General features: G+C 57.9%; 1 protein-coding gene across 4 annotated transcripts in view; it reads right to left on the bottom strand.

Moving 5' to 3' along the window:
• Nucleotides 1-24,038, bottom strand: part of ADARB1 (adenosine deaminase RNA specific B1) — a 103,520-nt gene that overhangs the window by 6,708 nt on the left and 72,774 nt on the right. For all 4 annotated transcript variants that reach the window (XM_045852450.1, XM_045852451.1, XM_045852452.1 and 1 more), the window contains exons 4-9: nucleotides 20,740-21,683; nucleotides 17,226-17,340; nucleotides 15,125-15,293; nucleotides 14,326-14,474; nucleotides 12,832-13,000; nucleotides 3,352-3,533 (exon numbers count right to left, since the gene is read on the bottom strand). In XM_045852450.1, coding sequence (XP_045708406.1) covers nucleotides 3,352-3,533; nucleotides 12,832-13,000; nucleotides 14,326-14,474; nucleotides 15,125-15,293; nucleotides 17,226-17,340; nucleotides 20,740-21,683 — 1,728 coding nt within the window. The remainder of the gene's footprint in view (nucleotides 1-3,351; nucleotides 3,534-12,831; nucleotides 13,001-14,325; nucleotides 14,475-15,124; nucleotides 15,294-17,225; nucleotides 17,341-20,739; nucleotides 21,684-24,038) is intronic.

The raw sequence follows: 24,038 nt of genomic DNA on the forward strand, positions 1-24,038 counted from the left end.
CAGACAGGGGAAAAGGGTCCCCACCATTCGGGGGCCCACTCCTGCCTGGAAAACACACACCTTCTCCCACCCTCATTCGTATTTACAGCCCCCCCCACTCCCATGTAAAGCTCCGTGATGCAGACACATGAGTCTGAGTTTCACCAACTGCTGTAAATGGAGACACTGCGTTCCCTGGCCGGGGGTGTGGGGGAGGTGGTGGGGGAGGTGGGGGGAGGCATGTGGCTTTCTCTCTGGCCCACCAGCAGTGGCCCCCTGCCCCATCTTCCCAGAGATGCCCCAGCCCAGACAGCATCACTAGGAGGCACTCCCTGTGCTGCCCTGTTGGTCGGTATTTTGTGGCCACGGCATCAGGAAAACCAGCACTGGGGGAGCCGCCCCTGTGGCCCCGGGGCAGCCTGCCCGTCACCAGGCCCTGGGACAGCTGAGACTCCCTGGCCTTCCCTCTGGACTTCTCTCCAGCACCGGGACTGCAAACAGGGCTGGTCAGGCACTGGGCTCGGGGCCGATGGGAGTCGGAAGCTGGAGCTGCTCTGAAGCCGGCAGATGCAGGCGTGGAAGGGACCCGGGGAGAAGAGGGAGTGCGTCTGAAAGGCTTCCCCTCCCCAGGGGCCAGGGAGGGAGGGCCAGCGCGCACAGCAGAGACCCACACGGCCCGCGGCTGCCCTCCACGGTCCTCTCTTAGAGTCCAGATGTGCTCTTCATGCTGAAGTCACGTGAAATTCTTACTCTAGCCTAGACAGCTTTCTAAAACAGTCCATCACTACATTTCTTAGTAAGGGCCTACCTGACTTGCTTGGTTTTTAGGTCATCTTGTTTCAGGTGATTTAGTTATCCTCTGTGCTGAATTTGCGACCGTTTTTGCCCTCCCTAGGACCCTGCGATTCTCCGGGCACTGCCGTGCATCATTCCCGCTTTAAGGTGGAGGCGACTGCTATGGCAGAACATGCACAGAACAGCACAGCGAGCGGGGGGCGAACTGCGGCACAGACGCATGCACGCCGCGCAGGCACAGCAGGGGACCCAAGGGGACAGCCCCCGTGTCCCAGCCACGGGCGTGTGCGCTCCCACAGCTGAGACGCCAGGACTCTCCCACCGGATCCTCGCACTCAATTCCCTCCACCTGTGAGAACAGTGGGTTTCCGCAGCCCGGGCAGCCCCGTGCGGCCCACAGGGGAGGACCTCTCTGCCTCTCCACCCCCCTCGGCCCTCGGCCGCCTCGTCCTCTGTGGACCTCGCAGGAGTGCCCTGCGTGCAGGTGTCTTCCCCAAAGCGACCTGCGGCGCGAACTGGAGCTCTCTTCAAGGAAAAACAACGGCAAAATCCCACTGTTTCCAACACAAAGCATCTGTCCAAGGTAAAACACCTCAAACAGCTTGCATTTCCAACAGACTGTGAAGCCGTAAACCGCTGCCCCCTGGCTCAGCGGTCAAGAAAGGCTCTGCTCCCTGGAACTTGAGCTCTGTCCCTGTGCTTCCCGGGATCCTAACACTCGCCCAGGGGATGATGGAGGGCGTCCGGTCTGTCCCCGTCACTAGGCACAGGGAGAAACCGAGGCACGAGGCTGTCAGCTCCGACTCAGGCTCCGGCTGCCTGCCGTGTGGGCTCAGCACAGCCCCGACTGTGGGGCGGGGGCTTCAGGCTTTGGGGTTTGAGGGGACACTGGGGACAGGAGGACGAAGAGCAGGCTCTTCTATTTTGTTACTTACTTCCTCTGTTTAACAAACTCTAGAACGCATTGACGGCTTTGAGGTCTCTCTTGCAAAGGCTACTTTTCAGCACCTTTTTATAGCCATCGGTGCACTTCGTATACATCGGGCGATAAAAATAACCTGACTTTTATAAATGAGCTCTCGTTTCAGGGTCTGAGAATATTCCTTCAGCAAAATGACCCCGTCCCCTCGGCCTCCAGCCACGGGCTTGGTCCCCATGGCACCCCTCTGCTGAGCGGCCCCTCCGGGCCAGGAACGTCGCGCAGTGTTCTAAGTGTCTGTGAATCTGAGAGACAGGTGACAGTGTCTACGAATCTGAGAGACAGGTGACAGCTGAGGTTAAACAAAGCCCTCAGGCGCAGAGCACAGACGGTAGACAGGGAGAACCATTTTCTGGCCCACGAGACACCCGCATGTTGACACACAGCGGGACGCTGGCACTTCCTCCGAAACTTCCAGGACGTGCGGTGGTGGGAGCGGCTGCTACAGTTTCAACTTCCAACAGTCAGGTCTGTCAGACTCTAACCTTTTCCTTAGTGAGCAAGGGTTAGTTAGGGGTAGGGAGCCGTGAGACTCGATCTGGGGCGCCCCGGTTCTCTCCGCGTGTGCTGTCCGAGGCGAGCCGTGCGTCCGGAAAGCCCCGCCCCCCCCAGTCGGGCTGCGACGTGCTGCGGCTGGAGCACTCGCACACTGGGACTCGCGGCTGATTCAGGGCTGTGAGTTCAGTTCTGAGTTTAAAAAGTAGGTGAAATGGTATTTTCAATGGGATACAAGCACCTTAATTGTGTCCTTTAAAGTAAGAGTGAACTGAGAAGTTAAGGCCCTTGAATTCAAAAGCTCTCGTTCACTTCGCAGTTAGCCACTAAAATGCTAAAGGAAAAGCAGCAAACGGGTAACAGTGAGAGCCCAGGGCAAGTGCAAGACGTCCCTGACACATGGCCTGCCACGGTCCCCACGGTCACATCCCTGACACACGGGCCTGTCACGGTCCCCACGGTCACATCCCTGACACACGGGCCTGTCACGGTCCCCACGGTCACATCCCTGACACACGGGCCTGTCACGGTCCCCATGGTCACATCCCTGACACACGGGCCTGTCACGGTCCCCACGGTCACATCCCTGACACAAAAGTCTGTCACGGTCCCCGCGGTCACATCCCTGACACACGGCCTGTCAAGGGCACACTTCAATTACACGGCCAACCTCCTAAGAGCAAACTGGGCGCGAGGACCCAGGGCACCCACCACTGGCACAGGGGCTGGCTCTGCAGTGGCAGCTGGTTACCATGCCTACACACCCTGGTGGCCCAGCCCAGCTTGACCTCAGACAGCCAATGAGTGTGTGTAATTTCCATGGCATCTGGCAGTCTCTCCGCAGGGACAGGGGAACCCACTTGCACGAAGGCCCCACCCCGGCTGCCCATCTTCTCCGGACGGCGAGAGGCGAGCCTGGCAGTGGGCCTCGCTGAACGGCCCTCCCAGGCCCCGGACCAGCCCCCTCCTCCCCCTCCTCCCCCCGCCCTCCGGGGCGGCTCCTCCACAGGCAGCTTCCCCGGGGGGGCGTGTATCCGCGCGACCCGGACCCTGCACGGAAAGTTCATCTGGGAGGGGTGGGCGCGCACTCGGGGGATACTTGCCGCTGAGCAGAGGCTTGTTGAGGGTGTACAGGGCGGGCAGGTCCTCTATGTTCGAGATCCGCTGGTACATGGCTCTGGAGAGGTGGTCCCCGTGGTAGAGGCTGCCCAGGATGATGCTGGAGAAGTAGATCGGCTCCACGAAGATGCTGAGCAGGGAGCCCTGGATGCCCACCACGTTCCACCTGCGGGCAGAGGGCCACGCCTCAGCGGGGGCTCCGCGCCCGCCGGGCCCCGGCGCCCACCCGCCTCCTGCACAGATGCCCCGTTCGTTCCGCACGATGTCGGCCAACGAGAATGAGAGTACCCGGAAATAGCTGACTTAGAGGTTTAGAGTTGTTAAGAGAAAAAGTGATGTGTGACTTACACATCACTTTAGCTGCGGAACGACTTTTTGCCACAACGTACTTACTGAAGGTTAGTTCTAACGGTGTCCGAGAGGCACCTTTCTTGTGAGAAAAATTGAAAGGGAAAGTAAATATTATTTCCAATAAAGACGATCGCTCTGGAATCCTTAAACATAGTAAACTGTCTTTTTCCTCCTCTCTGGCGACACCTTGGAGTCGGGCTCCCTTTAGCACCTGGAGGCGAGAGCCAGCCACGCCGGGCAGGGCAGGACAGGGCAGGACAGACTCCCTGCCACCAGCCAGTCACCGGGCCTGGCCCGCCGGGCACAGCAGCAGGGACCCTGCGCACGGCGCTGGGAGAGGCAGCGGCTGCTCGGCTTTATTAAACCGGCCATTCCCGACACTGACGATCCCGTCGTTAATCTGCCTGACTCACACCACCCCCCGCCCCCCACATGCCACCGCCCTCGCTCTCTCCAGCCCCGAGGACAGAGGGAGGGACACTACTTGGCCTGCGGAGTCTGCACCCCAGCACCCTCAGTGCCAGGCTCCGAGCCCACAGGGGCGGAGATGACACCACCCGCGTGTTCCTAGAGCCCGGTGGCTGTCTGGATGCGGACAAGCCGTAAAAAGGTGAACACGTGAATCGAGAATTAAAAATTGAGATGAAATCAATGTGGCAGGTGGTGGGGTCCCATGAAAAAGCAGAAGAGGGTGCTGACTGCAGGGAGGGCCCTGAGAGAGCGGCCCTGAGCTCAGCCCCCGAGGGGGTGTGCGGCAGAGGCAGGGAGGCCCACCCAGGCCCAGTGCAGCGGGCAGGCTGGGGACAGGCTGGGGAGAGGGCAGGGCCAGGCTGACCGGAGTGGCCTCTGCAGGGGCTGGCCGCTCCTCAGGGTACACAGGCTCCTGAAGGCCTTTCGAGAAGGTGGTGGCACCACCTGATTTAATGGAAGTGTCTTCCCGAGAGGGTCTGACCCCGTGCATTCTGGGGAGTGGCCTGTCGGCAATGTGGGGCAGGTTTGGTGGGACGACAGGTGGCCGCAGGGGGCCGCCTCTGCAGCGCTGGTCGGAGATGGGGGGCAGGGCAGCGAAAGGAGGCCGATTCACAGACATTAGTGCTCCCCCTCTGTCCACTCTCAGCACTGGGCACCAGCTGCCCAATCTCCGCCCCTCATGGAGAGTGGGAGGCTGTGCTGGGTGGTCGGAGCTGTGAATGAACAGCGTCTGCAGGGGCCCTGCCTTACATCCGGGTCCACCCAGCTCAAGCCAAATTCAGTCACACTCGCCTCCTCATCCCAGTCACCGACCAGGGGCCCGCAAACCTGAAAGAGACCTCCTTTCAGAACGGCCCCAGGAGCCACCCACCACTTTACCCTCTCCCACAGCCCCCATCCCCGCACCCTCCCCGACAGTAGCCGCCTGTCCTGTGAAAACACAGGCCACACCAGGTCACGCTTTTGCACAAAAACCCCAACACTCCATCTTCACCTCCACAGCTGCCGGCCTGTCTGACCCGGCCCCTCCTCCCTCCCCCCGCCAGCCGCGGTGCCTCCCACGCTCAGGCCACCGGGGCCTTTGATGCCCCCTCGAACCACTACCCTCAGGTCCCTCACCCCAGAACACAGGCCCCCGACGGCTCCTGGCCACAGTCTCCCCGTCTTGGTCTCTGAGGAAAGTCCCTCTCGGTGTCCTGCCCCAGGCTTCTCCCGTGCCAACTTCCTGCGTTACCTGCAGGTCTGCTTTTTATCACCTGCCCCCCGCCCGCCCCGCCAGCACGAAAGCTCCCCAAGGGAGGGACTGGCTGTCTGCTGCACCCACTGATCTGTCCCAACACTTACACCGTGTACCTGGTGCACGCAGGTCAAGAAATACGTGCTGAGCCGACAAACCCTCCAATCCCTACAACGCGTTCCTCCCGCCCTCTCCAACAGAAACGGAAACACAGGTTTCCTATCGTCCAAGAGAGAGCGTGCCACCCATGACTGGACGCCTACCGAAGCCACGGGGCCCCCTTCTGTGCAAGCTCAGAGTGTGTGTGTGTGGGTTGGGCCGCCTTTCGGCTGAACCCAGCCCCCCAGGGCCCACTTCAAAACTGCGACTGAGCTCCGCCTGTTCCAAGCCATTAGTTCCGAACACCTGCTCCGAAAGAGAGTTCCGGGAGCTTCTGGGAGCCCTGCAGAGGGCCCGGTGGGAGGCGGCGTGCACACCCGCCACCTCCACTGCAGGACCCCACCCGAGGGCCTCACAAGGGACAGCGAGGGCAGGACTTCACCGGGGGCAGAAACGCCCAGTGCGGGCCGGGGGGCTCCACGGCGGCCAAGGGCCTTGTTCTGCTGAGCCAGGCTCCACGCTGTCAAATGCCCCCAGCGAGCCTGCGCAAAGATGGGAAATTCGGCACATACAGCTGCCGAATGGGGAGCCCCTCCCAGCCCCCCCCTCCCCAGGGAGGCTGCAGGGTCCACAGCAGGTTGCCGGTGACACTTGCTGGTGGGGGGGGGGGGGCAGAACCGCACAGGAGCTGAGGAGCACTCCCTCGGCCCCGCTGGGTTCACTGCCGCTGGGCCTCTCTCTCTCCTTCACCTGCCTTCCGCCCTTTCCCGGGGGACGGGGTCCGGGGTCCGGAGTGCTGCCACGTGGGCAGGTCCCCGGATCCGTGAAGGGCCCGGTCCCGCCCTGAGCAGCTGAGTACCTCAGCGGCCGGCAGCCAGCCCGACCGGGAGTCACAGGACAGCTCCGACCCAGCACAGCCTCCATGGCCACTGGCCCAGAACGGTCAGGACTGGGTCGGCCGCCCCAACAGTCGTCCCTGCCTCCAACCTGGGACCACCCAGAGAGAGCCCGGGGTGCCCCCCACCAGAGGAGGCCTCACTTCCGGCTACCTGGCCCACAGCCTCCATGCAACACACCTGAGCTGAGCCCCTTCTCCAACTGGAGCTGCACCCCCCCCCCCACTCACCCACACAGAGTAGGTGGGCCCCCTGCTACAGCAGCTCTGAATGAATAAGCTGTCTGCCCTCAGGAGGGTGGTCTATGCTTCCTCCCACAGTGCACAGAGGCCAAGGTCACCAGGTCTGAGACCCCGGCACCTTCCCACAGCCCAGTTGACGCAACTCACCGTGAGACGGTTAGCTCACTCTCATCACTGTGACCCGTGCCGCCTAGGGGGGTGGCAGCTGCCTTCAGCCAAACGGCCCACCCGCCGGGTGACCCAGCAGTAGCACTGCCCCTCCCTCGCCTCCCCCGGACCACCCTGGCCACCACCGCCAAGGTGGCCCTCTGCTGCTAACCCCATTTCCTGCCCCTCAGGCAGGAACATATGGGGCCCTGCTCTGTCCCTCTGCAAGAGACACAGGACATCTCGCCCAGCACCTGCCCACTGCCTCTCAACCGTGACAGCCACTCAGGGGGCTGATCATTTCACTCCCTCAGGACAGGACAGGACAGGAGGGCTGCGGACGGCGGGCGGTGCTCCGTCCACCAGCGCTGTTTCTGGGCCATGACCGTTCTGTTGTTCGGCCGTGGCCATCTGTTGGTGTGATACCGAACAGGAAGCCGTTTCCAACCTCACCTGGGCTTATGCAAATGAGGTGACTCTAGGAGGATGGGGGCCAGTTGCCAGGGGAACTGACCACAGAATCAGAGCAGGGTGAAGAGGAAATGGGATCAAGTTGATCCCTAATGACCAATGATGCACTCAGCTGTGGCCATGTGACCGAAATCTGCCTAGCGCCCGACCCAAGGGGCTCGGGGAGCTTTCGGAGCACAGGAAGGGCCGTGTGCCCCACCCCCTGGGCATCTCTTCCCCAGGCCTGCTCCTGACTCGTATCCTTTACAGTGAAATGGTAAATTAAGTTACTGTGATCCCAGAGTTCTAGGAGCTGTTCTAGCCACGTCGTCGAGCCTGAGGAGGGGTCTAGGGCACCGGGACCTGCAGCCCGGTCAGACAGAAGTGTGGGCGCCTGCGCGGTCTCATGGGACGCCCCGCAGCCCGTGGGGCTGCACTGAGCCCCACAGCCCGTCAGAATCGGCCTGGTCCGTGGAACTGGAGAGCCGTGTGGTGCGGGCCCCGTGTGCCTGGTGCTGGAGGGCCTGGGAGGGGCAGGCTGCAGCCGTGGTCCCCATGCTGTCCCCTCTAGGAGCATCCTTCCTCCTTTCCCCCTGGCTGGTCCTGGCTTGTCCCTCTGACACGGTGCCATCGGGATACAGCGGGAGGTGCGGATCACAGGGGTGCACGCCTGAGTATGACTTGCGTACACGTGTGACCCTCATTCCACCGAGACACAGAGCATTCACAGGACCCCCAGCCCAGCCCCTGCCAGCAACACCCCCGTGTGACTGAGCCGAGCTGTGGGGGGTCTGCTTCATAATCCGGGTTACCTACCGCTTATGCAAATCTGAAACTCTTCCCAATACGGGCTTTTCTCTCTACTCTATCTACGGGGTTTTGGTAAAGAAGTTTTAAAATATAAATTTAGTCACATTTATTCACGTTTTCTTTATAATTGGGCTTTCTGTGCCTGCAAAGGGGAAGCCATAAAAACTGCCAGGTACCACCCCTCTTTACCCGGGTCCTTGCTTGTTGGGAACGCACCTGTGCGGCTGACGGAGGGCTCGTCTGTCTTCCTACGGGCGGTTCATCAGCCAGTTCATCTCCCTGGCGAGCCCCGACCGTGGCAGAGGCTGTGGCTGCTGCCCGACAGTCCCTCCCTTCTTTCGAGCAAGAGCCTCGATCCCTCTATTCCAGACGGCACCCTGTGTGCAGGCCAGGGGCTCACCCAGCTGTCCCCCAGCCCCCACTGCCCATCCTTTCCCCCTCCCACTACTGGGGATTGGACCCAGCGCTTGGGGACGTGGCCCTGTCAGGGCACCAGGAGACCCCGAGGACAGTAGGCGCCCGCCACATGGCACAGGAAGAAGGGGCCTGGCCTCTGGGTGACCATGCACTCACCACAGCGGCTCTGGAAAGCCTGCTTCTGAACCGAGTTTTCTGTGCGAGAGAAGTAACACTCGCGTCTGGTTTACACTCCCTCTCACACGCAGGCGAACGTCACCCTGGGCGGTGCGTCACGCGCCCTCAGGTCTCCTTCCGGCCCCGCATTCGTGCCACCACCACCCTCTGCCAGCGGCCACCCCGCGTCCCACCGGGACTTTCCCATCCGAGGGCTGGGATTAGGCCTCCAGGTGCTACGGAGAAGGACGAGACTTTGATTAAAACCGTGTTCAAGTGACAGATGTGGAGGGAGCTGACGGAATTATTAACAGTGCACCGCTGGCTTGGTTTGCTGCCCTTGAGATCACGTGTGTACGTGTGTTTTATGACTGAGGGCGGCTCGTCACCTGGTTTTCCTTACTGTCCTTGTCTGGCTCGGAGGCGGGGGTGCTGGTAGCCCCATGGCATGAGCTGGGAGCCACCTGTCCCTACGGTTCCAACCTCCGGAAAGGGACTGCAGGGAGCAGGGATTCCTGGCCCCAGGGGCGTGGGGACCTCACGCGGGGCCCAGCTGGGTGGGCGGTCTCCTCTCCCTGTACCTCCCTCCTTTTTCTGACGTTCTTCAATATCTCCTGGGGTGTGGGGTGACTGGTTTAATTTTTTAAATGACTTTAACTCTATTTCAAATGTCTACCTACACTTCAGTCAGTTTTAGAAATGCACACTTTTCTGAAAACTTAAAATTTCATCTGAGTTTTGCACTCTCGGCCATGAAGTTGCCTCGTTCTCCGTCACAAGCAGCTGCAGCCCACCGCGGCCCCCACCGGTCTGGCCGCTCTCCCGTCGTCCTTGGTCGGAGCTGCCCAAGTTCCGCTGACGTCACTCCCCTGTCCAGGGACTGCCCTGGTCGCCACTCCTGGCCAGGTGTCCTTGTTTCCCCCTTTCTCCTCAGTTGGGTTTGTCCTGTTGTTCTCTTCCTACCCCACCGCTGACGGTGCTTCTGTCACCTACTGACGGTCATCTTCTGGTTCCCACTGTGATTCCCCCTCCTGTGAGTCCCCAAGGTGTCACTGATATGCAACGTGCTGCCCACAGTGAAGCGAATGAGGGGGCAGGCCTGACATCTGGACACACCCAGGAGACCGTCGCCCCCAGACCCTCCTCACGCCTGGTCCCAGTCCTTCCGTGCTGTCCCTTCTCACGCTGGCCCCCACCCCAGGCAACCGCCGGTCTGCTTTCTGTCACTGAGGGTCAGTCTGCGTTTTCTAGAAATGTGCAGGAGTGGAACCACACAGTGAGCGCTGTTTTTGGTTGGTTTCTTTCACTGTGTCATTATTCTGGGATTTGTCCACATTGTCTGTGCATCAGATGACGATGATGAGGAGGAGGATGAGGAGGAGGAGGACCTGCATGAGTGGCCCCCCACCATGTGGAGCAGCGTCGTCTGCTCAGCCCCGAACCACGGGGGCCACTGGGACCGCTTCCAGTTTTGGACATCGCAAAGAACGTCGGACACGCGTCACCACACATCTGTCCAAATCCACAGGACGTGCGCCACCAAGAGTGACCCTGGTGTCAACTGTGGGTGTGGGGTGATTACACCGTGTCAGTGCAGGCCTGCTGACCGCACCAGTCCCCTCTGGTGGGGCCAGGGGACTGCCGGAGGTGGTGTGTGGGGGTGGGCGGAGAGGACATGGGAATCCCTGTACCCCCATCCTAATTTTGTTGTGCATCTACAACTGGTCATAAAAAAATCTTTAAAAAATGTGTAAGATGGTAATTTTATATCATGTGTTTTACCACAGTAAAAAGAAATCCATGGTGTTTGTCTACACCAGCAGCAATAATCACACAGAGTGTGTAGCAGCTAACAAGATAATCTCCACACTAACAACACAGAAAGGATCAAGTTCTAGGAATTAATCTGTCAAAAGTTGCCTAACATCTTTGTGGAAAACTATACATGACATAAAAGAAAACAATTAAATGTGGAGAGAGATACACAATATTCATGGATGGGCTGATTTAACTTTATGCCAATTCTTTCCAAATCAATCCATAACGTCAATGTAATTCCGTACAAAATGTCAGCAAGACATCTGGAGACACTGGACAAGCTGACTCTAAAATACGCACAGAAGGACAGAGGTTCACAAAAAGCTACCAAAGGTCTGAAAAAACAAAACAGGGGTAGAGAACGACAGTCTTATCCGACCAGATCTTTAAAGATATTAAAATGCCAGGGAAACGATAAAATGTGGGCAATGAGGGCGAACTGCAGGCTGACCCCGAGCCGAGGGTGTGGGAACAGGCCCGCCCTCGTGGGGGGCTCAGCCCACAGCAGAGGAGCCTCCGCAGCCCAGGGAGGAAGTACAGACTGTTCCGCGGGCGGGACCGGGAAAACCGGCCCGCCGAGTCAGAGCGAGAAAACTAAGTTATTGCTCACAACACAAACGCATTAACGGCCTACACGTGCAGGTCAAACGATAAAGGTCTTAGAGAGACGTACAGGAGAGCATTTCTGGGCCCTGAATTTGAGAAGGAACTGCTTAGGTGAGACCCTGAAAGTGAAAATCACGGGGTGACACGTTCATGGATCAAGTGGCATCACATTGGGGGCTTCTGTGGAACACAAGACGGCACACCGTCAAGGGGGACCTGGAGACGACACCGAATCACCCCCACCGCTAAGGACTGCAGCATGGACTGAAAAGGAACTTTGCTCATCCAGACGAAAAGGGCGTGAGATCGAAGGCCGAGCGGCCAGGGCGTGAACGGGACATTCAGGGGGGTGAGACGGGCAGTCAAGGAGATGCTGACGCTCCTTGTGGGAAGAGACACGTAAACTAAAACCATGGGACGCCAGTCAGGAACACGGGGGAGCTAACCTCATGCGCACTGTTGGTCAGCGCAGCTGCTGGGACCGTCCGGGCACGCCCACCAGCACAGCGTGAGGGTCCCCCGTGTCCAACCCCTAGGGCACAAGGCCTCTATGGCGCTGCGTTTAGGGGACTTCAGGGCTGTACTGGGGAGGCAGGCTGAGGAAATCCTCGTTTCCACCGTGAGGGGACGACCGTGATGTGGCCGTGACGTGGCCGTGACTGGGGCACACTGGCAATCCGAGGGCCGCTCACAACCGCACCAGGGAGAGTCCCCCAGACACGGGGGCGCATGAGAACACAAGGTGCGGGACGGGATCGGAAGCACAAGACGGTTTCTGCACCCTGACGGCAGACTGACAACATGCGCACGAACACCCGAAGTGACACTACTGGGTATTTTTCAAGGACACACACACACACACGGAAATACATACAAAGGGCGTGTAATAGGTAAACATGTCCTGTGGGCGCCCCTGCTGGGCGGAACGGACTCCGTGTCCCTGCACCCCCCCGACAGGGGCCAGCGGAGAAGGCCAAGACAAAGGCTCACGAACAACCGAGAAGACGTGCGCACACGCGTGTGTCAGCCCTGACTGCTGTTGGGGCAGCGGCCAGGAACCCACTCCCAACAGGCCACGGGGAGCTCAGAAGGGGAGGAGATTTTCATTTTGCACACTTTTCTACCATTTAACCTCTTTCAAATAAACGTTTGTTGAAAGACAAAGAACTACTGGAAAGGAGGCCAGCACCCGAAGGAGCGGGGTTTTCTGAGCATGGACGACGCCGGCCCCTGAAGGAACGTTCCCCCCTCCCTCCCGGGGAGCAAACTCCACGTGTGCCCGCAGCGCCCCCTCGGCCTGCCCACCAGCGGCGCTCTCGGCGCTCAGAGCAACACGCCTGCGACGGGTGTCACGTCGTTTGTACAACGTAAACACCAGTCACCCCAAGTACTAACTCAACAGTGAGTGTGACCCTTGCAGTCTCATCGACGATCAACGAGGCACTGTGCTTTCCGTGGGAGCAAACTGTTTCAAAGCGTCCCAGTGCGACGCGTCAGTTCACCCCGGACGCCACGTGCGGCAGCAACAACAACGGGCAAGGGGCCGCCTGGAGCCTCCTGGGCAAAGGCCCACCTCCGTCCCCTCGAAGGGTCCTGGGGCCCTCCGGAGCCTCAGTCACTCGAAGGCTGTGGGGGACACTGGGGACGAGCCCCCGCTGTTCCGAAAGCCAGCGGGGGTGACCGGCACACCGAGAAAGAAGGGCCTGGGAACCAGCAGGGGTGAGTCTGGCGCAGCGGGAGAGCCGGGGTCCCCGGGGCCCTTACCGTGCCATCTTGTCGCTGCAGGACATGGTGAGCAGCCTCTCCCCCTGCAGCACCCCGTCCCACGTCTGGATGCTCGCGTTCGAGCGCACGGGGATGGTCCCCTCCCCAGATTCTATCTTCGTCCGCAGCTGGCCTCGGGCTTTGCGGTTCGGGTGTCTGTCTGCGGGTTCTGGGAGAAAGGGAGAAGGAAACCGTCGGTCTCACTCACTGAGAAACACGTTGGAGCGCCCCCTGCAGGTTCACACCACAGTGCACGCCTCTCTGTGCACACAGCTGCATTCCGTGTCCACGGGACCCGCGTGAGGCGTGAGCACACGAGGCCGGACAGGACGGATGTAACACGAGCCAAAGTCACGGAGGTGGCCTTGTGAGGGGTTGGGGGAAAACAGGGCTTCTTTTTATTGACCAAAGTGATCGATTTCTATCATTAAAAAAGCAGTTGAAGCAAACAGGACAAAATGTTAACATTTGTTAATTCTGGGTGTTGGATAGCTGAGTGTTTATTATATTTCCTCATTTTTTGAAAATTTATTAAATGTATTAAATTTTCAAAAAACTGCCCACAAGAGTGCAGAAATAAGCCCACAGGAAGCGCGTGCAAACATCCACAGCAACCACCTCTGGGTCATACAAACCCGGATGACTTAAATTCTCCTTCTTATTTTAAAAATACTTAGCAATTTCCCACAGTGGGGGGATGTGTAGCTTTTATGATCAAGGAACAAAACGTAGTCAAATTTTCCATTTGTGATAAACAACGTTTAGGCTTGGGAGAGAAACGTGGACACGAATTCGGACGCGACCGAAGAACCGACCGGCACGCAGGGGAGGGCGGGGAACTGCAGCAGAACGGGGCTCCTTTTCATCAGGCCGAACCTGCTCTGGGAGTTTCGGCCAAACGCGCCGATTACACGCCAAGTAAGTTAAAATCCATCAGAAATGTGGGAGAGGATGTGCACCGCTGGTTCAGAGGCACACGTTACCCAAATTTAAGTGCCAAAAGCAAATCTGGTCTGATATCCTCACTCCACTCCAATTTCTTTCTTTCTTTTTTTTTTTTAAGGTACAAGTTATTTTCTTTTTTTTTTTTTTTTTAAGATTTTGTTTATTTATTTTTAGAGAGGGAAGGGAGGGAGATAGAGAGAGAGAGAGAAACATCAATGTGCGGTTGCTGGGGGTTATGGCCTGTAACCCAGGCATGTGCCCTGACTGGGAATCGAACCTGCGACACTTTGGTTCACAGCCTGTGCTCAATCCACTGAGCTACGCCAGCCAGGGCTTCAATTTCTTAGTTTATGAGAATCAACATTTTTCATCCAACAAAACTTTCTAATTAATTATTCACGGAAAAGTAAAACCTCACGCTTTTATACATTCCTCAGACCACAATCAAGGCTGACATTTAAAAAAGGATACTAATGTATATCGTTTTGTGTGTCGCTACACGGCCGTGAAGTTGGAGACACGGCTGACTGCCAGGAGACTGGGCCGTACCTTCCAGGATGGGCTCGTGCGGAGAGAAGATTCTGGCGTCCCCGCAGGGTGAGGTGCTGATGTACAGATGGAACTGGACGCTGTCCTTCAGTTTAAAGCCTCCCCGCTCAGACTTCTGGAAGATGGACTTTTTTTGATCATCTTTGTTGCTGAAAGGAAACCAGTTGCAAAGTAAACTTTCTAGCTGTGTGTGGTCAGAATCCAGCCTCTCCCAGCTCACTGCGGTTTCAAAGGACCCTGTTTGCAAAGGGGTGTGGAGAAGCGTGGGCTGGGATCTTTATTTTACACGCTTATGATAGTTCGCACAATTCCTGTCTGCTCGACAAGGGGCATGCCATCGAAATGTGAGTATTTCTCCTTTCTTTCCCACTGATGACTTCAAACAGAGTGACTATGTGCAGAGATGGCCTTGTAAAGAAAGGCAGTTCGGACAGACGAGGGGCTGACTCTAGGCACAGTGACTAGAATGAAAATGACTGCGTTTACCAGGCGGTGGAGTTCTGCTGATGTTGGACCGCATGAAACACAGCACAGGGTCGTGCACAGATCTGACATCTGTGGTGCTGCTATGTGTGTGTGCATGTGTGTACATGTGCGTATACATGTGTCTGCTGTAATCTAGCCAACTCTATTTGTAGCTGGAGCATCGTGGGAAAGCGGGATCCAACCTTGCTGTTGCTGACAAAGCTACCACTTTGAGAATTTTCCAGTGAAAGTTTTGCAGTGCTTTCTGACACAGTGGGGTGGGGGGGATACTTTTTAAAACAGCTTCCTTTACTTACTTACTTACTAGACTTACTTTAGGTAAAGCTCAAGCTGCGTATAAAGGAATCTAAGCAAGGACCTCCGAGATATGATCTCTGCGTGGCAGTCATTCAAAGCAAGGCCACGGTCACTCATGTACTCGCCGTTAATACATTTCGTTCCCGTGGAAACACAGATCACCTTGGCGTCTTTAACATCTGTGCCTGGAAAACAAGAGAGACCATTCCTCTAAGTCCCAGTCCTGCGCCCCCGGGGCCCGAGCGTCCCCGGTGAGGGCGCCTCGCAGAGCGGTCCGCTCCAGCTCACAACCCCCCACCCCCACCCCTGACGGCAGGCCTCCCAGGGGACGGGCGCTGGGAGACTCCTGGGAGCCAACTGTCCTCATGAAACAGTGTGAAGGCTCTAAACTTGAGGAAGTTGTTTCCTCTGGGATGGAATAGTTCGCTCTTGAACAGGCCGTGTCGGACACAAACAGGAAGTGCTCCGTGAAAGTGGACTCAACGGTCTAGTTGCTAATACTGAAATTGACATCAGAGCACTAAAGAGGCGCTGAGGAGGGGACAGGGAGAAAGCAAGTCCCTCACAGGGTGCGGTTGGGGGTCCCTGGCACCGTCTCACTGTGCTGCTGGCAAACCCTCCACCCCCAGGGACCTCCGGAAGAGCTAGTCTGTCACAGACCACGTGCTGCGGGCTCGCTGCGAAGGCCCTGACCGCCGCCAGGCACAAACTGCGCCACCAGCAGCTACAGAATGGTGGGGCGCCCTGAGGAGGGCAGTGAGCCATGTCTACCCGGTGAGGTATTCTCACTCCCTTCCCGTGATCTGAAGGTACACAGTACCACTGCCTCCGTTTTAGAGAGCAGGAAGCTCAGGCAGAGGCGGCAATAACCTTCCCAGGGCCATCCAGTGAGAGGAGGCCATCTGAGGTCAGAACCCCGAGCCCCGGGCTGCACAGTCCCGCCTGCAGACGTGAACTGCAGCTCTGAGCAGCCTCCCAAGGGGGCTTCGCGCTGGGGTGCACATGCTGCCCTGAGGTCGGCTGCCTCCCCTAAGGTGGCGGGAGAGCTGGGGGAATGGCACTGCACCCGCGTCCGTGTCTGCAGAGGAGCCCCAGAGCCTGCTCGGGAACTGTGGTCTCAGCCACTCACCGTCCAGTTAGGTAAGTTGCAGGAGTAAGGAGAGAAGAGAGAGGAGGACAGGGGCACCACCTGTCACAGAACACCTGAGACCCACCTTACCCGTCAGAGCTCCGCACCCCACCCCAGACACACGCCCAGCTGCACCGAAGCCCACACGCCACGGCAGAGATGGCGGTGACGCAAGAGTCATCACGCTTCTGCAGGGCGTGGGGGACTGATATCGTGTCCTCTCCCCACTGGGTCGGAGAACTACCTCAGGAGAGGCGGGCAACGCAGCCACCTCCACCTAGAGCAGGGTGATGCTCCCTGCCAGCAGGCACCGATCCCCCGTGCCTGGCCCCTCACTCCCTGACCTCCACGGCCAGTTTCCTGCACACGCTGTGGATGCCGCCAGCAGAGAGGAGCCCATGTGACAGGAAGCGGGGTCCTTTCTCCACGCCCCTGCCTGCCCCACTGTGGGGACCTAAGCACTGGTCAGGTCGAGGCTTCCTGTTCCTAGGACTCGCCCACGGAGATGCAGCAGCAGGTCCTGCTCCGGGGTGTGGGATGGGGGCCTGGGGAAGGGCTCCTTCCACGACCGGAACGGCTGGACAAGTGTAATTGGGTTCCTCCTGCCGTCCCAAACCTCGCCTCCTTCCCCACAGACTTGCGACTCTTGCTAGAGCCCCAGCTCTCCCCCGCAGTCACACAGAAACCCGCCCAGCGGCACGAGCGCCAACTGCTAACCCGGATGCGCCCCACTTTCCAGCGCAGCAGGAGTTAACGCCTCCTGCCGTTTTCCGAGCAGCTCCAGACCACTCACGCGGGACTGCGGGGACCCAGTACTAACAGACTGCTTCCCCGAATAAAAACAACGTAGGGTGAAAAGATGGACATTTGGGAAAAAAAAACTAGGTACGCTTCCCACATTTGCAGGTGGCAGACATTCTGAAGAAGAAGGACAAAAGGATTTTCCCGTTAGAGTCAGAGATCTTTACAGGGCAAGGTGTTTGTTTACCTGTCGTCATGACGATCCCAGCAAGAACCTTCCTGCGTGCATGGGGGGAGGAGAAGTTGTCCGTCAGGTCCCCAAACTTATCCAGAACCAGGCGGGCCACAGCGTCTGCTAACACCTGAGGACCACAGAGGGGGTTAGGCGCCTGCACCCGCCTGCAAACGCCAACGCGGGCTCTCCCGTCAGAGGGTGACGGCGCCGATGGCTCCTCTTCTGGAGAGTCCCACGGCGAAGCTGGCACACGGGTGCGTGCGTGCGTGTGTGCATTTGCTCCAAACACTCAACGGAAACACACACCCAGGGAGCACACAAAGGCCATGGCTGGGGTCTTTCGACAGGGTCTGGAGGACGGGACGGCTCGGCGTGTGAGGCACACCCTGCTGCCCCCCGCCCCCATCTCTGCAAGGCACCAGCCCCCCTCTGATGAGGACACCGAGGTGGAGGGTGGCCACAGTGCCTTCCTGCAGTCACCTGCCTCCCCCCTCCCCTGCTCTGAGAGTGTCTGGCGCAGGCTGGCAAGGCCAGGAGCCCACCCTTGGGTGTGCCACCCCATGTCTCAGGCAGTTAGAAGCATGACTGCACTACAGAATCATAAGCTCTGGGCAGCGCCTCCCCCTCAAAGGTCCCCGCCCATCGGGTGCCTTGGGTATTTCAGCACGAGGTGAACCACCCCGGCTCAGCCGTGCTCTCAGGATCCAACACTGACCAGGGCCTGCAGGGCAGTGGTCACCTGGATCAAGGGACAGCAGGACGCACTCCGGGGAAGGCGCTCAGTGAGGCCTGGAACACGGCAGCTGGCGTGTGGCCAGCTCCGACAGCACCTGTGCCGCAGGGAGAGCTTCTAGAGGCTAACCTCTCCGTTAGATTTGGGGCACGTCTCATTTTTATGACTCACGATATCGTGATAAAGCGGACCCTTTGAGTTCCGGGAAGCGGTGCACAACAGTGCATGTGTAAGAGCCACACTGGATCTACACGCCCTCCATCTCACACTTGTCTTGATAATCAAATGTCCCAGTCTAGTGTCCCCACCTCGGCTCTTAATACAACACTCTCAAAACGAATAGGAAAGTCACTCATCCTGGATGACGACTTATTTGGGAAAAGCACAGCTGTCAGGAGGTTTCACTCCCATCACTGCACCAGCAAATCCCAGCGAGCGCCAGGGGAGAGCGGGCAGAAGGTCCAGGCGGGGCCCAAGGGCCTCACCTGGCACCTGGCAGAGGCCTCGGTGCTGCAGATGTGAGCACAGAGCACCGAGCAGACCACAGTCAGAAAGGGGGGTGCGGCCGCACACAGGCGGGGGTACCAACGGTAAAGGACAACACATTCCAACTCACGCAGAAGGGAAAACAGTGAGACGTTAGAGCAGATAAAAGTCTCTTTTCATAAAAGTCAGGTGTGTCTACACATTTTCGGAGAAAAGCACAAGAGTTGTATCTGAGTTCAGATGGAGGTCGGGCACTTCCGCACACACTTACTTGCTGGTGTGATGCCAGCATCTGCACACACGGGCAGTGCTTCCACCCCCTTAAAGAGGTCACTCCCTCTTTCTCTACGGGCCACGAAGCGCCTCTCCCTCCACCTGTGGCGGTGGGTGTAATGACAAGGTCACGTGCTCCTAAATGGCACCCCCACCCCCCCGCAGGCCCCGGCACCCCCTCCTGCAGTGACACTCGGGCGGAGAGGCGCTGCGGCTCGGCTGGGCCACTTCACTAACGTGCACTGCTCACGGGGTGTTTCACACTCGCCCGTGCGGTCCGTGGCGCCCAGTTTTTAAACCGTCTGGTGCTGATGTGAACGCCATGAAGGGAAAGGATCACATGACCAGTGACGTCTGACCTAAGCAGCTCCACTCCCTCAGGCCTCGAGGGGTCAGGGACCACAGGAGTCCTGAAACCGCAGCTCAGCACCCGCAGAACCTGCAAGTGGTGTGGGCGGCCCCTCCCCCCACACCCTTCCCTGCAGGATCCCCACACGTGCCCTCCCCACGGATGCTGCACAGGCCCAGCCCTCCCAGGCCAGGGGCTCTGGTCACCACCGCTCCACTGAGCCCGGCCTGGGGGTGGGGCTGTGAGTACATACACGTGCACACGCGTGTACACGAGCACACACAGACCCCTCTGCCCCGTTCCCCATCTGCACTGCACAACCTGGCCTCTGGGAGGCAGAGTGCTTGGCAGGCTTTGCTCTGTCACACCTGGCCCTGCTCGCGTTCGGGGACCACAGGGCAAGTCAGGTGTCGTCCTGAGCTCAAGCTGACATAGTTCAGCGAACAGTGGACCTGAAAACTAAAGAAGTCACTTGGGAACCAGTGCCACTGCTCTGTAAAACTACAAGTGGCCTTGGAGCAAGAGGTCAAGGTTGGAAGCAATTACTCGGCTCACAAAAAAATCAGCACGTTACCGTGAGCATGCTACTTCATAAGAGTGCTGCGTGACGTTGCTTTAAAAATAAAATAAATTTCCTCCTTTTAAAACGGAGGGCCTTGGCCATCTCGGGGGACACCTGCACGCAGGTCACTCAAACTGGCTCGAAGGCGAAAGACGGGCTGACATCTGCGGTCTTTCTGAGAGGGCACAGACCACCTGCCTGCTGATGCCCAGGTCCTTCATCTTTCTGCTCAAACTGCAACATATTTTGTCTTTGAACTGAATGATGCTTTGACAAGAAGGAATCAACAGACAAGAAGGACAGGTTTTCTCCCTGAAAGACTGGTTTTTACAGTAGACCAGAGAATTCTGAATTTCTAAGAAAAGAAGCGATAAACAAGCAGAGGTGCAGGATTTAGAGAGGATACTACGTGTTCCTTCCCCTTTAGCTTCCTCCCTCGCAGATGCCGATCTGGGCCCCCTGCACGTTTCCCTGTGTTCACCCCGATATTAGGGGGTGTCGGGGTCCAAGACCAAACGGAAGAGTGGCCACCCACTCCGGCCAGGCAGGAGGGAGCCTGTATGAATCCCAGGTGGTGAACACCAGGCACAGAGACCCGGATGCCTGGGGGGCCCCGGAGCACTTGCTTGAGGGCCCCCCACACACCTTGTCCCTCTGACACATGCTCCCTACCGCTGGGGGCTCGGGAGTGCGGCCGCCGGCCAGTCCTGCGCAGCCCGGAGCCCCGCCACCCTTGGGTTTCGGCAGCTGCCAGGCCAATGCACTCCCCCGGTGCCCCCAGCCCAGCAAGACTTCGGAAAGCACCCTGGGCTGGGGCAGGTGCCCGAGTTCGGAACACCTGTGCCGCCACAGGGAGGGGACCGTGGTCTGCCTTCCCGGGCGAACCTCAGCACGGAGCGGGCCGGCTGCACCGCCCTCGTGTCCCCACCCTGTGCTGCGACAGCCTCGGGCGGCTGCCCGCCCAGGGACAACGCGGCCAGCACAATCTCAGAGAGCCTGCGCAGCGGCCACACTCACTGGGAACCGTGGTGAGGTCGGTGACGGAAGATGGAGAGTCAGCGGTGACAATGAAACCGAGTCCTGTCTAAAAGCATGACCAGGCTGTGCCCGGACCCGTCCTCACCTGGGGCAGGTGCAACTGGAGGCCCTCGCTGAGGATGGGCTGGCGCGACGGTGTCTGATCCAGGTGCAGGTTGAAGACGGCGGCCAGGGCGGACTGCGCGGCCCGGGCCTTGGCGAGCTTTTTGTTCCTTCCCGACCCTTCGAAGAACTGGCCGTCCACGACCACGGACATGACAAAGTTCTTGGCGTGGCTCTCCCCGCTCTCCGAGAGGAAGTCGTACTTCAGGCCCGGGCGCAGCTCGTTCAGGATCATCACGGGGTTCTTCCCGCTGGGCAGGGGGAAGGGCGGCAGGGCCGGGAGCGGGGGCTGCACGAGGCTGGCGGGCACCGGGGACGCCGACAAGCTGAGGTCCCCGCTGGAGCTGAAGGAGTCGTCGCCGTTGGAGCCCATGAAGAAGGGCACTTCCGACCTGTCCGGCGTCTCGAAGCCGTTGAAGAGCGTGTCGGGGAAGTCGGCCTGGTCGGACGTGAAGTCCGCATTGGCGGACAGGCTCCGCCCCATGGCCAGGTGGGCCTCGGAGGCGTTGGGGAACTGGACGAAGGAGCGCAGGGCCTTCTCGGCGGCGTGCAGCTTGGCCTTCTTCTTGGTGGGGCCGGAGCCCTCGAACACCTGCCCGTTCACCTCCACGGACATGACGAAGAGCGGCGCGTGCACGGGCCCCGTCTGGGACAGCAGCGAGTACTGCAGGCCGGGCTTGATCTCGTTCAGCTGCATCAGCGCGTTCTTGGGCAGCGCCGGCCCCGGCGCCCTCCTCCTCTTCTTCAGGCGGAACTTGGCGTGCCCGTTGCTGCCCTCGTCCAGGGGCCGCTTCCTGCCGGCGGACCCGCCGCCGCCCCCGTTGGGGAGCGGGCAGCCATCGGCCAGCCCCGGCGTGCCGCCGCCGCCGTCCCCGGGGGGCCCGCGGCCCGCGCTGCCGCTGTCCTTAGCCTCTGTGCTGCTGGAACCTGCGTGCCCAGAAAGAGCAACTTACAACGCCTTCGTTGCAGGATCTTGTAAATGCAAAATTTATGGATTCCTTTATCGCTCTTTGTAACTGGGTAAGTGATGTGTGTCCTACGTTGTGGTCCCTGCTGCCTGTCCGGGAGGGCCTGCACCTTGAACCCCCAACCCGGGGCCTCCACTGACCTGGGCCGCCGGGCGCCTCGCTGAATAATGGCTCCTTCCATCTCTATTCATCATCGCCAACTGCTTTTGCATTAGAAGGTGAGTTTTAAAGTCACTTTTGTGAGAATCCTCTGGAGCACCGAAGTGTGGCTCGGTAGATGTGTCCAGAAGACCTCACACTAGTGAGTCTGGCACTAGTACTGACAGATGCCGGTCTAGCATGGCACCCCCACCCCCTTCCCAGGGGCACTTCCTCTCGCGGTCGGCTCTGAGCTGCGGCATCTCGCAGAGGAGGGGCCACGTGTAAAAGCAGCATTTACAGGCTGACTAGTTTTCCAGGTTCAAAAAATTCGGTCAATTTGTGCTGTTATTTGATTTAGTTCATGAATCAATCTTAGAAATCAGCTTACGTCATTATGTAAAGTATTCTGGCTGCTTAAAAATGATTTCTGAAGGATATAGCTCCATTTCTAGTATTCATTTAAAAGTTTTTACTATATGAGGGGATTGATGTGCCTCTGAATCCTTAATATATTCCACAGGAGTAAAAATATATATATAAGAGGAAGGCGTAAAATTGAAGCTGCAGGCAGGCTACAACTTCGTAACTAAAGCTGGAAATTTTGTCTTTTAAACATTTTTTAAAACGAACATTTGATGGATTTATGAATAACTTGGTTGTTCAACCTTTTAAAGGTAGCTTGTAGTTATAATTAATAAAGTTAATTTTAGTACCCTATAAGTTCGTGGCCAAATAAATATGATTTTAATTTCAAAAAGGGGTATAAAAAGCGCTTACTCTTCCCCTCATGTTTACCAAGCTTTTTGAAAAAGAGTGGCAAGCAATCCCCATCTCCCTGGCTGGGTCCGGGGCCGCCTGGCGCGTGAGGCGCAGGAGTGTTTGTTGATTGCAGGGCGCCGGGGTGCTGGCGTCGTGGAGTTTAAAGGTCTGCCACTCGCTTCCAAACCCCACAATGTATCTTGTGAGTCATCAGAGTGGTTTTTACATCATAAGCCAATTTAGAGGTGCCCAGTTTAGGGGCCTGGGTCTGTTTCGACAACATGGTATAAAAGCAGACTCTCATTGGGCTAAGCAAACGCCATGGGCTCCGCCTACGGAGGCTTTGACACGGCATCAAGTCTGGGCCGTGGGCTGCCAATGCCACAGTGAGAGCCTTCGAGTTTCCCCGGCTGCCGGCACTCAGCCCAGAGGTAGAGATCGGCCCTGGTTTAAACGCAGCCCGTGAGAGGCCAGGCGCTGGCCTGCCTGCGGCAGAGACGAGAGACAGGCAGGCCTTCTCTGCAGATGGCACCTCTGCCAGGTGCTGACACACACACCACTTCTCCCAGTTGACAAAGCTGACGGAATAGACACTAAATTTTCATTTATAACATCCTCCAGCAAAAGCTCGATAGGTTACTCCTTTCGGTGCTCAGAGGGAACAAAAGGTGAGAAGGGCAGAGCGAGACAGGTTAGATGCGCGAACAGCGAGGACGTCACGCAGGCGGCCGCGGACACGCCGGCGCTTCCGCCGAACAGAACCAGCGATGCAGACACTCGCGTCACCGGAAAAACACACTCTGACACGCACTCAACCAAACATTGGTATCCTCAAACGACCACATGCTTTCCTTTAAGAAATTAAAATCATCAGTATTGGATTGACAATCTCATGATTCTAGGAAAGGTACACTTTTTTTATAACATAGGTCACAGAAATTCTAAGTTCTCAGGAGCACTGAAATACTGCTATCTATCTCATTAAAAATGCTGCTATCTATCTCATTAAAAATGCTGCCAGGTAAAGAGAAAGCAATAAAAGTGGAGGAAGACCTCCCCACTGTCACAATTCTTCCTGGTCGCTTTCTCTTCGCACACCACGCTACTTTGTTTCATGAATGTAACTGTTCATCATGAGAACATTTTTTGTTGCTTTCAAAGTGATAAAGACACAGAACTGGCACTGCTAAGTTTCAGCACTTAAACTGGCAGCTTATCTGTACAGAAAAATTACTTAGGAGGATTCTTCATCTAAATTAGCACAGGATCAGTCTGGAGACAGTTATACAACCCACACTCTGTGACATTTGCACCCAAACCAGATGACCGCTGCCGCGGACGACACCCCCCCCCCCACACCGTGCCAACCGAAAGGAGGCCGGGGGACACGTGCACACACGCTCTTCATGGGAAA

The sequence above is a fragment of the Phyllostomus hastatus genome, unplaced genomic scaffold (assembly GCF_019186645.2).
Source record: "Phyllostomus hastatus isolate PE091 unplaced genomic scaffold, TTU_PhHast_1.1 phas_contig_948, whole genome shotgun sequence".
In the NCBI taxonomy this organism is placed as follows: Eukaryota; Metazoa; Chordata; class Mammalia; order Chiroptera; family Phyllostomidae; genus Phyllostomus; species Phyllostomus hastatus.